We start from the raw sequence: 13,317 nt of genomic DNA, 5'->3' as shown, positions 1-13,317 counted from the left end.
GCTTGGTTTGTCCTCAGAAAGAGTTTGAAACGTTTCAGTTCAGTCCGATGTCTTCCTTTATAGAGCAAGTAGACGCCGCAGGAAGTCAGAAATCAGAAAATCTGCTGATTTAAACGTTGTCTGATTAGACTCTTATTTTGATGTTTCATTAAATGATTTAGCACCCTCCATGTTTTTTGGCGCTCCTATTCTTAATAATTACTACAACCATCTGAAAGTAGCATAGCACTCGGAAAAACCAAATCATGTCTTAGTTTCTTAGCGTTAAATAGATTTTCAATTTAAACAGTTTTGAATTTTCCCCACTCAATAAGTGCATCTCATGGTTTTTCTACTTTTTTGAAGTCTTAAAGTGTTTACACATCTTTACTGGAGGTGCCAATAAAAAAACCCAAAAAAACGGAGGGTGCTGTCTAAATTTTCCCGAGCCTAATTCAACACTTCCTGAAACCCTTTAAACATCACAGAGGACCCAGAAATCTGTCCTGTATGTCATGAATGAAGCATCCAGTCTCTGAAGTTGTGCTGAATGTGCTAACCTGGTTAAATTGTAAATACTTCTATGTAAAAACGAAGGAATAATGGAGAGTTCAGAGGATCTTAATGGTATTGAGGTCCAGATATACTGAACCACAGCTGGTTCATTGCTCCATGCACACTGTGAAGTTTAGATTAATTTAATGACTATATAAAATATGGGCATTTTATCTTGGATATCTGCACTGTAATGTGCAGAAGTTCTTAATTTTTTTGCGTAATATATTATCTCAACAGTTTTTGCTTTTAATTTTCCTCCTGAAGCTCCTATTATGAATGGTTAAAGGACCATTGGGATTTTTGTAACGCGTTTTCAAACCGTTATATTTGATGTTTTAAGATGTTGTTTATTTAATTGTGTTTTTTACTCTGTTATTTATTTATTGTTTCAAACGTTTACAGAACTGAAATTAATACGATTGTTTAACTGAACTGGAAGTGGTCTGAAGTTAACATGAAACTCATAATTGCATATCTGTCATGCCCTTTTTGAAGTAAACACATTGCAGTTATAACAATATTTATATTTATATCACTTCTGTTGTATGTTATGGAACAATAAAACACTGATTGTGAGAAATTAACTAGTTTGGGCTGTCATTTTCAGCTATAACTCCTTCCTGTAGGAATTATCAAACACTTTTTATTCATGGAAATGTTACAACCCTGGAGAAAAAGATTCTTGACACTACAAACGACGACTACGGTTTATTTTCAAGGTAAAGACTTTAATTTTCTTACAACTCAGTAGTTTTTTAAGGACATCCTCCACCATAATGACATAATGAAGAAATTGGGGATATTTTTATGATTTTGTCACATTTTTAAAGTTTAGTCAGAGCAGTAGATGATTTATGACATTTCAAAACGAAACCTGCAGCATCCTTCAATTTAACGTTTTGCCACTAGATGGCGCCTATTAGCTTTACATTTTTCACTGTGGCATAGTTTTGTCCTGATTGTTGTAAGAAGCCTTTTATGGCATAAACATAACGGACTTAGTTGAAACCTTTTATGGATGTTTTGTGGAAGACGTTAAAAACAAAACAATGATTTTTGTTTCTCTATGACTTTCTTAAATTCTGCTTCCTAAACGCATCTTAAAAAGATGCGTTTTTCAGGAATAGCGTTTTAAATTGGAAATTTACAACCAGCTGTTCGCTGCTGCGCCTCCACTCCACTCCACTCCAAGTATTTGCCTTTGGGTGGCGCCAAAGTCAGATTGTTTTTCCTCCAATAGTTCATTATTTATATTCCCCCAAAGATGTTATATCATGGCAGCAAGTACTTGTGAATGTTTACATTTTTATTTTCAAGTCAGTCTCTGCAACAGATCTTGTCAAACAGTGAGATTAATGACTGTTGGGATGAAACTGATGATTTATAGCATATTTCTCATCATTTCTCAAGTTGTTATTATTTTAGCAAATGTTTGGTAAATCTTTTCTTGTTATCCACATTGCTGTTTGTTTTATGTGACAAGAACTGATATCTTTTAGTTTCCATCAGACTAGGAAAAAATTACCTTCAGCTGCTCTACTCTTCTTTTTCTATTTTGAGAATCCTCAACCTTTCACCGCTTTAGCCGTGCTTTGGACCTTCTTCATCTTATATGTCGCTTGTGTACATTTTATCGCCACCTTTCGGACGCTGCTGTATTAGCATTTTTTGATTAAAATCCCAGAGACTGTAGATGAAGATTTCCTCAAGAGGTCCTGTCAGTTGTTTGTATTTATTAGTTGTATTAGCTTTAGCAGCCATAATTAATGTGTAGCTCAAATTTTCCAGATATTTATTTTTCAAAAGAAATTTAAGTATTAACATCCCAGTTCCTTAAATGAATTAATCATTAGTTTCTGAGGGCAAACAATAAAAATGAGACTTTAGCTCTTAGCTGAACAGTGCAATTCTTTATTTTCAGTTTTAATTGTCGACTGTCAGCTATTAATTGAGATTTTTGTTTGTCCACTAGGTGGTGCTGCTTTTCATACTTTTAACGCATGCAGCAAAATTCATCACATTTTTACTGTTTTCTGCAGAGGTAGGTTGGCACGGAGAATGAGTGTGTGTCACTGCTGATGTTGCATAGTTTTGTATTGCTGTTTTTTTAATATAAGAATGTTTAACATATTTGTAATGTTGGTTATTTTCAAGAAGACCCTACAGGAAACGCATCAAACCCAATGACTGACCGTCATCAGAACTCATCGAAATGTGTTTCATGGAAGGTCTGTCAGTATTTATTTACTCTATTCCAATGAAAATGTGGAGTTAAGTAAACATCATTATATTTTGGGGTTCAAACCCCCAAAATATCATTAATATTTGAAACTGAAGTAGTTTTAAAACACCGACGTGTTTAGGGTGGGGGGGAAAAATCAATTCATAATCCTTTTACAATAGCTTTTAGGAAATGCAGTAGCGGACATCTTGAGGGTTGAAAATCTGTGCAGATTGTCTCTCAGTCAGAGCAGACGGAGAGAGAAATGTTCATGCAACAGGAAGCAAACCTCAGAGATGCATGAATGTTTTCCACTTCATGTGCATCGTGTTTAATGTTGCTTATACACAGTGGTCAGAAAATGCAGTGCATACACACAAACAGGATCAAAGATGATAAAACGGAATAAGAGAAGCAGAGATATAATTACTTATTTTTTTAAAAATCTGATATTTCTCCGAAATCCCCCCTTTTTTTCAGCCGCTGAGCTCTGCCAGGCTCTGCATCTGTTCCTTTCTGCTCTCAGCTGCTCAGCAGGACAATGATGTAGATGAGCAGCAGGCAGATGAGGATGAGTGTGAAGTTGACAAAGAGCTCCTGCAGGTTCCTCTTGGCCTGGGGGTTCACCTCGATCTGAGATGCTCGACGGATGGCCGACTTGGTCATGTGCTGGACGCGCTCCATGAGGGCGGCGGACCTGCGGGTCAGTGGGGGTCGGTGAGCTGGGGCGGTTCCGTCCGGCTGTTGAAGCTGGAAGCGGTAAACTCTCTTGTCCGCTCTTTACGTCGTCTGTTATCTGTTTCAAAAAAGAGAGAGAGGGGGAAAATGTTAGTCTCTGGTTCACAATATAGACACGCAATTTGACATTTAGATAATCCATTCATCCATTTTCTAACACCCTGGTCCCTATGGGTATCGGGAGGGATGCTGGTGTCTATCTCCAGCTAACGTTCCGGGTGAGAGGCGGGTACACCCTGGACAGGTCGCCAGTCTGTTGCAGACATTTAGATAATAGATTTGCTTATTGGAAAAACGGCAATTTCGAAAAAATATTTTTTTTCCTAAGAATTTTTGGCAATGAAGTGGGGTTTTTTGGGGGGGAGACGGGGAGCATATTAAAATTGGTTTATTTTCCAAAACTGCAGTGGAAACACTTTTTTTTACACAACAGAAGTCACATGATCAACAACCGGATGTTACCACTGGCGTAAACCAGGAAGAAGAAAACAGGAAGTAGTGGGACGATGAAGGTTTTGCAAGTTTTTTCATGACTTATTGTGAGTACAAACTTACATGTAATTCTAATTACGTTACTTACTTAATAGAAAGACTGCAATTGCAAAACCTTTTTTTTCTTTTTTGACATTAGCGAGAAAACTGACAAAGTTTCCCTCACATTTTGTAATGCAAACATAGCTATGCTCACTTTGCTTCCTTTTCATTGCAGCCTCTCCAGGTTGAGATACGTGACCCCCGTGTCCTTCGGCGCAGGGTGTGACGATAACAGAGCTGCAGCCGAGGCCTGGTGAAGTGCTAATCTCTGCTCTGTCTGTATAAATGTCAAGACCACAGAGCGCTGGAGCCATTGTTGCAAGCAGGCATGTAAAAGGGACAAAGTGCCCGGTGATAGAGCCGTGCTCTACTGCGATTCTGTCGTCTGAACTGGGACTTTCCTGGGATCAGCGCTGTCAGGTCACTGTGGTTCCAGTGGTTCCTGCTAACCACTTGTAGGGTAGCATTGAGAAATTTCTATTTATAACTAGAAAAATAGTTATAAAATGGTGGATTTAATTTGCACTACACCCCCTGAGGAACTAAACGCTTGTCCGTACAGGTTTAACGATTTGCATCTGACTTGATTTTTGCCACAACTATAACTAAGTGGTGATAAGAACCGACTTTTCAGTTCCCCTCCACAAGATTTCAACACATCCTTTTCATGCTTTCACTTTTCTTTCTTCCTTCCTCGCCTAATCTGCCTTCAAGTCACTTGTTAATACTTAAGACCTTCATCCGCATCATCACCTCATGAAATGAGGCAAAGTTCAAGAGAAGTCCGTCTTCCGTAGGAAGACTGAGCAAAAATGGGCGCCATTTTTGCTCAGTCTCTTGAGTGTTGAATCGTGACCTTTGACCTTAAGCTTAGGAATGCCTTTGTAACTCCTTCCAGACTGTTGAACATGACATTTTCTCACCTTTTCTGAAATGTTCTGAAACCTTTTACCCTACTTCATGTTGTCAGGCAGGCTCTATTTAAGAAAGTTCTTGATTCCATAGACCTGGATGTGACCAAAAGGTTTATTTATTCAGTTATTTTAAGGATTAACAAAATGGTGGTCACTGAAATGCTTCAGGCCAACATTTGAATTTGACAAAAGGCAAAAACATGTATTTAATCCCTTTTAAGCATCATATTTGCACTTTAAAGACCTCTTTTTTATTTTAATTTTAGATAAATGTTATCGTGAAAGCACGCCTCTGCAGAGTTACGCTGAAACATTTTCATGCCGCTCTGATCTGGAGCACCCTGAAGTCTCCTAGATGCCAGTCATTCCTCCGCTGTGACTTTTATCTGCGTGTGTGTCAGCACATGCGGCTGTTGTGTTGAGCTTCACACACGCACGCCCCCACACGCCCACACACACAGGTACAAATCCTGAAAGCATTGCTGCGCTTAACCTACAAAACATTTAGTGTGTTTGGTTTGATGCGTTTGTTGGCAGGAACTTTTACGCATCAACCTGACCGACGCGTCGGGGGTATGTAGGTTAGACAGATGCTCGTACTTTCTGATGCCGACCTAATATTCGAACTGGGGCAGCAGCAGGTTTGAAGCCAGCTGTCAGGATGTCATTCTGCACACCCGAAAATTTCAAGAAACCAAATGTTCATCAAACGGATTGTTCTGTCTAAGACGACTTCAGAGAAAAAGGTCGTCCAAATCAACCCCATTGAAAAATGTGCCACTCCTGTTAAGTCATAAATAAAGTAGGATTGATGACATTTTTTGGTTCAGTATGAACCAGCCACATATATCTAATTACTGCCAGACTAGTTGAAATTCAAGAAGAGATGATTTATGAGTCTGGTAAAAGAGTCACAAATTAAATTTGGGACTCCAATGAACCTCAGTAGCTGCATTCCCATTGACGATAAAATTGCGCAAATTGGAATTATGAAAATAAGTTTGCTTAATGTGAAAACCTCCTGTTTTTGATAAAAAGTTTTATTTTTGGCTGTATTGAAATTAGTGTAATTTGAAAAAACTGCAAAGGAAACACTTTTTGCATCACACAAGCCATGTGATCAACAACAGGATGTTACCACTGGCGGAAAAGGCAAAAAAGACGACAGGAAGTGGTAGGAGGTTGATGGCACTGCATGTTTTTTAAAGACTTACCACATGAACAAACTTATTCATGTGTGATTTTAATTGTGTTCTTATTTAATTGCAAAAAAATTATTTCTTTTATTCTACATGAGCGAAACATCAACAAAGTTTTACGCACATTTGTAACGGAAACACAGCTGGTGAGAACCATTTTCTACAAATGGAGAACGCATGCGTCAGTGGGGAAGCTTCTCAGTGGTGGATGACCTTCCAGAATTACTCCAAGAGGGTACCGACGACTCTAAGCAACATCTACACCCCTTCAAGCCTCAGATAAGGTCAGAGGTCACCTCAACAAGAAGATAGAGAGACAAAGGACCTCCATGGAGGAGTTAGAAGAACGTCATTTTGCCCACATTTACCAGAAAACGTCGTGGTGATCTCCTAGACTTTCAGGATAATTTTCTTTGGACTGATGAGATAAAGGTGAAGGTTTTCTGAAGTCATGAAAAGAACATCATGAAAACCACCAGCAAGGTCTGGGGCTGCTTTGCAGTTTCATTAGAAAACCCTGAAGCAGAATGTCCAACCATCAGCTTGTGACCTTAAGCTCAAGTACGAAGGAGTTACGCAGAAGGACGATGAGTCAAAGCAAACCAGCGAGTCCAATTTTGAATGGCACAGATAGAGTTTTCAGTGACCCAGTCAAAGTCCAGACTTTAATTCGATTGAGAGTTAAACAGCTTTTGCAACTGTAGAGTGAGCCAAAGCTGTTCCACCGTGTTTAATTTCTATTAGCAGTTCAAAGTTTAGGAAGGTGAACACTTTTCCACAGCTGTGTAATAATCGTCTTCACTCATTTTTCTATATTTAGCTGTGAAAACATTTAATCTTGCAATCAAAATCAAAAGGTGGTCATTGTTGTGGAAGAGACGAGCTTCCCACACAAATCAAAACCAAGTGCTCGTTCTTCAGCTTCCAACAGAACCGTGCAGTGAAATCTAATATGATTTCCTTTCCTTAAGAATGTACAGTAGAGATTAGATTTAGCTGATTTGGCTCCTCGTCGCTCCGAAATAAGATCATGTGCTCATTTTGGGAGTCCAGGGAGCGAGTGTTTATCCCTCTGGGAGGTTCAGTCCAGTTTCCATCCCCCTGCTGCTCCTCTTCTGTTTACTCTACGTGAACACGGACACTTTTACAATTCGTCTCGACATCGCAGCGTTAAACCTCGCCTCCTTTTTCTTTTCTTTATTTACCCGCCAGATCAAATCTAACGTCGTGCTGTTCCTCGTTTTCCTGCTCGTCCCCCGGTTAAATCCGAAGACGTCTCCTAACTTCCCGAAATCGAAGGGAGGTAAAAGTTTGTAGAGGATGCTGAGTCTTACCTTGCGGAGATGAGAGCGGAGCTGGTTGGAGCTGGAGACAGTAATGTCAGATATGCAGCGCTCCGCAAGGCTGGAAACACTGAGGAGGAGACAGGAGGAGCAGAAAGAGAGAGAAAGAGAAAGAGGGAGGGACAGAAGGAGGGAGGGAGGACATCCCGGAGAGGATTTTAAGAGAGCCAGGATACCAAATTTGTATTTGCTGAACTGAACATGCTGGACTGAGGCGCCACTGCTCAGTTTAGCTGAATTGGAACAGAGAAGAAGCTGGAATCAAACCCACTTCTTTACCCACTGACTCCACAGTCACCCCTAGTTTTTATTTGTGAAAACTTTTGGCAATTGTTGTTAAACCAGGAATAATTATTCTTTCGTTTTGTGTTTTTCACCCATAACGAGAACCACTAAAGAAAAAAAGACCACTGGTGGTATTTCTGTTGTAGCGACATTTGCAGTCATCCTGCACTTTAATTTATGATCTACTCCACTACGACAAACCAGAAACAAAACTTTACACACATATTAATGTGTGTAAAGGTGGGATCACTTTTAGGAGTATCTTTTACTACAGTTTGCATTTTATTTTTACTTGGGTAATTTATTTTTATGAAGTGTATCACTACTTGTGAGTCAAATTTTCACTCTACCCAGTGAAGTGAGTAACTTCACTGGGTGAAGAATAGACTTGTTAAAACTAAAACTTCACCAGAAACAAACACCTGCATGTGCTAGATAATCTGACTCAAAACAATCTTTATTTTGCCTGATTTCCTTTTGTACTTATTCGTATGAATTACTTTCATTTTGATATTTAAAACATCAAAATGTCCACATAACTTTATACTTTCAGTCCACCTGCAGTAATTGTTAAATATATAAGTCGCCGTTTAAACTACTGTTGTTTCTTGATAGTCTTTTTAAAAAAACGTCGTTTTTCTGTCTCATATGTTAATCTGATTTGCGCTTCAGAGCCGTCAAAGCTAAAAGTTGGATAAAAAATATATATATATAGATATATTCTCATCTTGACCCGAGTTTCCTCCTCGTGTCCGCCCGGTAACAAATGGGTCACTGTGTTTGTTTAAAGCGTCCGCTCCATGTGAGCCGGGCAGCGGCGCTGACGCATCGCAGAGATCCCTGACAACCTGGCGCGCAGTCAGAGATCGCAGCTGGACCCTTCTCTATTGTCTTCATCCTCCTGGCACCCTCCCCCCACCGACACGCACGGTAACGCAACAGCTGATGACACGTCTAAATATAAAACTGGACCGATGACCGCACCGATAAACAGCCCGGGTTTTTTTTTTTTTTTTGTGGTGGATCCTCTGGGACAGCGGCATTGTTGAGGCACCGAGGCCAGATTCGCGGTCGGCTTAACGCGCAGACCTTTCTCGCGCTTGGATCCAAACGCACATGTTCTGCACGTGCGTCGACGCGCGTGGAGTCCTGGACAACGTCGCTGGGGGAAAGAAAAAAACAAAGTAAAACTGGAGAGAGAGAGTAGAAAAAGTCCGGAAGAAGTAAAAATAACCCGGACGACTCATCCCAGCTGCCTCTTAAGGAAGACCGTCAGTCACGTAAAGCGCAGTCGGATTATTGCAGATAATCGCTCACTTCTACCTGTCACACTGATACAGTGATGGGGCAGGGGGAGTATTTACACCCTTAATAGATTTCTCGTGGCATTTTCACTTTAAGTCTAATTGTACTGGCAGTTACTTGAGTAAATACTAAATGCAGTTTTGAGAAGATCGTTTTTTAAAAAAGCAACAAAAACGAACCACGCCTACCTAGTTTGAAATCAAAAGCAAAACCCCAAAATATTGTGGCGGCAGTGTCATGATGTGGGACTGCTTCGATGCTCTGGGATGTTGACAGCTTTCCATATTTGGTGCAACCACGATTTCTGGCCTGTTATCTAGTTGGAAAAAAACAAACAAACTCGAATTCATATTTCTCAATTTAAAGATTAGAATTGACAGAGAAGATTAGAGTTTTTTTTCACATATATTTTATTGTGTCGCCAGATGGGTCAGGAGGTAAAACTTTTGCTTTTCTTAGTTGAAGTGACAGGACAGTGGTTAGTGATGGACCCACGGTGAAGATAGTTTAGAGGAACTTCCTCCAATCCAGGAACAGAGGAGGTGTGAACAGTCCAGTTTTAAAACAAACAGCAGTAAAAGGTTCAAACGAAAAATAATTACACCCCCGTCTCCCCCTGACGCTGTGTCAGGTTCCTTCTAGGTGATAATAAACACAAACCAAAAGTCTACAAGTATCTCTGGGTTTCCCTTTTAAATCATCTTGCTCTTCCTGTTCCCTGTGACCTTGTGAAGACATTTATTTTCATAGCGAAAAAATAATTACACAAAGTCTTACCAGGAGGAAAATAGTCCCTTCACTTTTTTTTGTATTTCTTTCCTTCTCTTTTCTTTTCTCCTCTTTTTTTCAGTCCTCTTTTTTTCATGTAAGGCTGCAGCTCCGCTCTGCAGCCTTACATGGTGAAATACCACACAGCTCAGAGCTGGGCTGAAAACAAAGAGGAAAAAGGCAGAAAACTGCAGTCGGCTCAAGAAAACAGACAGCGGCGATAAGGGCCTAGTCAAAGACTGATCACCACTGATCAAAGTGCAGCTTACATAATGAAAACTAGAGAGGGTCTTACTCTAATTTTTTTTTCTAACTCAGGAAATTGTGCTGGATGTTTGCAGAACTCACAGGAGCGTTCTGCCTGTTTTCTCTTATGTTTAGTTTGGATGTTCATGCGATTTGGACATTCACAAAAAATTTCTGCTTCTTCTGCTGACGCCAGCTTTGCGGTGTTTCTGACTTGCGCTGGGCTTCTAATAACATGCCGACAATTTGTCGCTATAATCACACTCAGCTGACTCTTGAATGCAATTTCACGAAGATTGAGTTATGGGAAGACTGAATTTCAAAACTCGTGGATTTTTGAAGACACTTTAAGTTGAGACAAAGACGTTTTATTAAACACGGCGGCACAGTCGAGTCTAAACAGCTTTTAGGGATTTCGAAGCTTTTAGATGGCAGTTTCCAAAAAAATCACATCCTAATATTTCCAACGTCAACAGCATATACATAAATACTCTGCATCTATTGTTGCAGAACTGCAGCTGTGCTTCAGAGCTCATAGATGGAGAGGTAATGTCAGCAAGAGGCTCATCGAGATTAATGATGCCAGATCTAAGAGATGAACTGTTGCGTCAGAGCACAACACACAAAAGTGTTGATAGAGAAGTCTTTTGCTTGAATTTGAGTATATTTAGTTACTCTTGTTTCCCATGGAACCGATTTTTTGGGGTTTAATGAGTTCTTGAAATATGTCACTTTGTGTGTAATTAATCTTTATCATGTGAATATCATTTTTCAGTGACAACCTGATTTAGGTGCAACAGCTTTCTGAAAACAGTGAAGTACACGTGCATTTTACGGTTTGTAATTTAATGCTCTGCTGCCTGTCGAAACATATCGTTGGATCAACATTTGACAACAATTTGACCACATATGTTCAACCCAAGACTCACAAACCAAACTAGCCACTGTTTGATCTTAGCTGAAATGTGACTAAAATTAAACATCACTACGAATGCAAAAGAAAATTGACTTTAAATAGTTTTACCGATGCACAACAAAAGCTAAAAGTAGCCACTGCATTCTGTGTCTGCAGCACCATTCCAGCACACTCCCACCTGTGTGTTTGGACCGTGCAACAACACTGCAAAAAGCCACTGCTGCTCAAGGTCCAAAATAAAAGCCCACAAAGCCCCGGCACCTGATCTGTGTGGTCCCGTCGCTAAAATACTCACCCAAATCCAGGGCCTCCAAAGGACGGCATTCCCCAGTGATGCTCGTCTACAATCAGTCAAATTCACAATGCCCCCGTACCCGGGGGTCCCTAAAAATAATAACACTAAGCCGGTTCTTAGGCACACACTGTGTTCCTCCAAAAATGGAAATCCAGACGCACTGAAAGTATTCAAACTAACCTAAGATAATTTGACAGTGCTCCTCATTGTTCCTGTACGAGAAACAGGACCTGAATGGGGTTACCTCAGGTTTTATGTGCTAAGAAGTTGTAACCACACAATGAAACATTGTATGGTTATTTAAACTGAACCTAAAAATGTGAATAGTCACACTTAAGGCATGTTTCGGTAAGCAACAACTAAACAGGGTGAGATTAACTTAGAAAACTTTTTTTCCCCCTTTAATAAATGGCATTTTGAAAACTGTATTTTGTATGTACACAGGTTATTTTTGTCTGATAAGGACATTTATTTGATGATCCGAAACATTTAAGGGATTAAAAACACACATAAAAGAATCAATCCATAGTCTACACTCAAATGCTCTTTTCTCTAAAGTTAACTTAGCTAATAAAGCAGAGTATTATTAAGCAGAGTGCCAACAAATCTGTAGCTTTGTTCCTCCAGTGAAGTCAGGGAGGATTACAGGAAGCATGCTGCACACAGCCCAGGAGACTAACAATGTAACTAGCTGCTCTTATCGGTGGCCTTCAGTGGGCATTCTTTCCACTGATACAGTATTGTCATCACATCAGACCTATTAAAAGACTCCCTATCCTCAACAGCCGCTTTAAAACACAACAAGGCAGACTGGATAATACCAAGTACCTGTGAAAAGACACTCTCATTCTGGAGTTACTTTGGGTTTAGAAATCGTTACTTCACATACGGACTCGCTTTGGAACAGCAGACATGAAGGTAACCTTCATGGTAGGATTATGATGGTATGTTAGTGTTGGTAAACCAATCTGCATATCTTGCAAACACACTCTTTCAAAATGCCAGCTTAAAATTCACCAAGATCGTTCAATATTGAACCGCCTATAACATTCCAATAAACTGTAAAGACGCTGGTTTCAGTAGACGGTATGTAATCTATATAGTATAATCTATTCACCATTATGTTTCCTCTCCTCAAATGCATTGAAATCTGAATGGAAATCTGAAATCTAGACCACATAAACAGCTAGAACTGCTGCACCACATTTTTTGTCCAAAATACCACCAAGACATCCACTGTTTTCAGATCTCCCCAGTGGGACTCTCCAGCTTACTCTGGAGGATCCCAGCGCGTTCCCAGGCCAGAAGCGACATATAAAGTTTGACCAGTGAGTTAAAGGTCTGCCTCGGGGTCTTCTCCCATAGGGACATTCCCAGAAAACCTCCAAAAGAAGACATGTTTTGGCCATGACCCATAGCTCAAGACCGTATGAGGTATGGCGAGGGAACGTAGACCAATAAATCAAGACAATCGACTCTTTGCTCGGCTTGTTCTTCAGTTTCACAGACTGAGCCCAAACTGTCTCCAACTCTACTCAACCACCACTCAACAACAAGACACTTGGACTCTCCATCTTGAGGTAGAGACTAACCCAAATAGAGAAGCCCTCCTTACTGCAATCTAACACCGTGGCCTCAGACTTACACCAATCAGGCTACACTAGAGGTGCAGAGCATTAGGAATGTCACTGTTGAGTCTTGCTTCCTACTACTCACTCGCCACTCTCGTTCTTCCATCCTCATCCTTGTCTGATGAATGCCACACCACTCTCCCCGAACTTCCTCTGTCACTGAGATCTTCATCAGGTGACAGTTCATCCAACAGGCCAGATACGTTACTGGAAAGCCGCCATGCCTGAAGGTAAGTGTGAGACTCTGGCGCAGGCAACAATAACAGATGCACAGCATGAATGGAAAGAGGAGTTTATTTGTTAATAGGACTTGAACGGTCCAAAGAGCGAGAAGCTGAACGAAGGAGTAAGTGAGTTCACTAAGATAGAGTTCAGCAGAGAGGTG

At 40.3% G+C, this 13,317-nt stretch overlaps 1 protein-coding gene across 2 annotated transcripts; it reads right to left on the bottom strand.

Moving 5' to 3' along the window:
• Positions 1-3,059: 3,059 nt before the first annotated feature.
• On the bottom strand, positions 3,060-13,036 carry pln (phospholamban). Of its 2 annotated transcripts, XR_002752415.1 has the most exons (3): positions 13,018-13,036; positions 7,478-7,556; positions 3,439-3,554 (listed from the first exon to the last, which is right to left on the bottom strand). XR_002752415.1 is itself a non-coding variant. In XM_023329930.1 (2 exons), exon 2 carries the CDS (start codon positions 3,440-3,442, stop codon positions 3,281-3,283), a length of 162 nt encoding a protein of 53 aa, XP_023185698.1. In that variant the 5' UTR covers positions 3,443-3,554; positions 7,478-7,592; the 3' UTR covers positions 3,060-3,280. The 2 variants fall into 2 exon arrangements, 1 of the variants encoding a protein (XP_023185698.1); XM_023329930.1 differs by lacking the exon at positions 13,018-13,036 and having other exon boundaries at positions 3,060-3,554; positions 7,478-7,592.
• Between the last annotated feature and the right edge of the window lie 281 nt (positions 13,037-13,317).

This window comes from Xiphophorus maculatus, chromosome 24 (assembly GCF_002775205.1).
Source record: "Xiphophorus maculatus strain JP 163 A chromosome 24, X_maculatus-5.0-male, whole genome shotgun sequence".
Lineage (NCBI taxonomy): Eukaryota > Metazoa > Chordata > Actinopteri > Cyprinodontiformes > Poeciliidae > Xiphophorus > Xiphophorus maculatus.
This window is presented reverse-complemented; position numbering and strand designations above follow the sequence as displayed.

Excerpts from the sequence above, each read along its gene's own strand:
- pln (XM_023329930.1), bottom strand. The coding sequence starts at position 3,442 with ATGGAGCGCGTCCAGCACATGACCAAGTCGGCCATCCGTCGAGCATCT.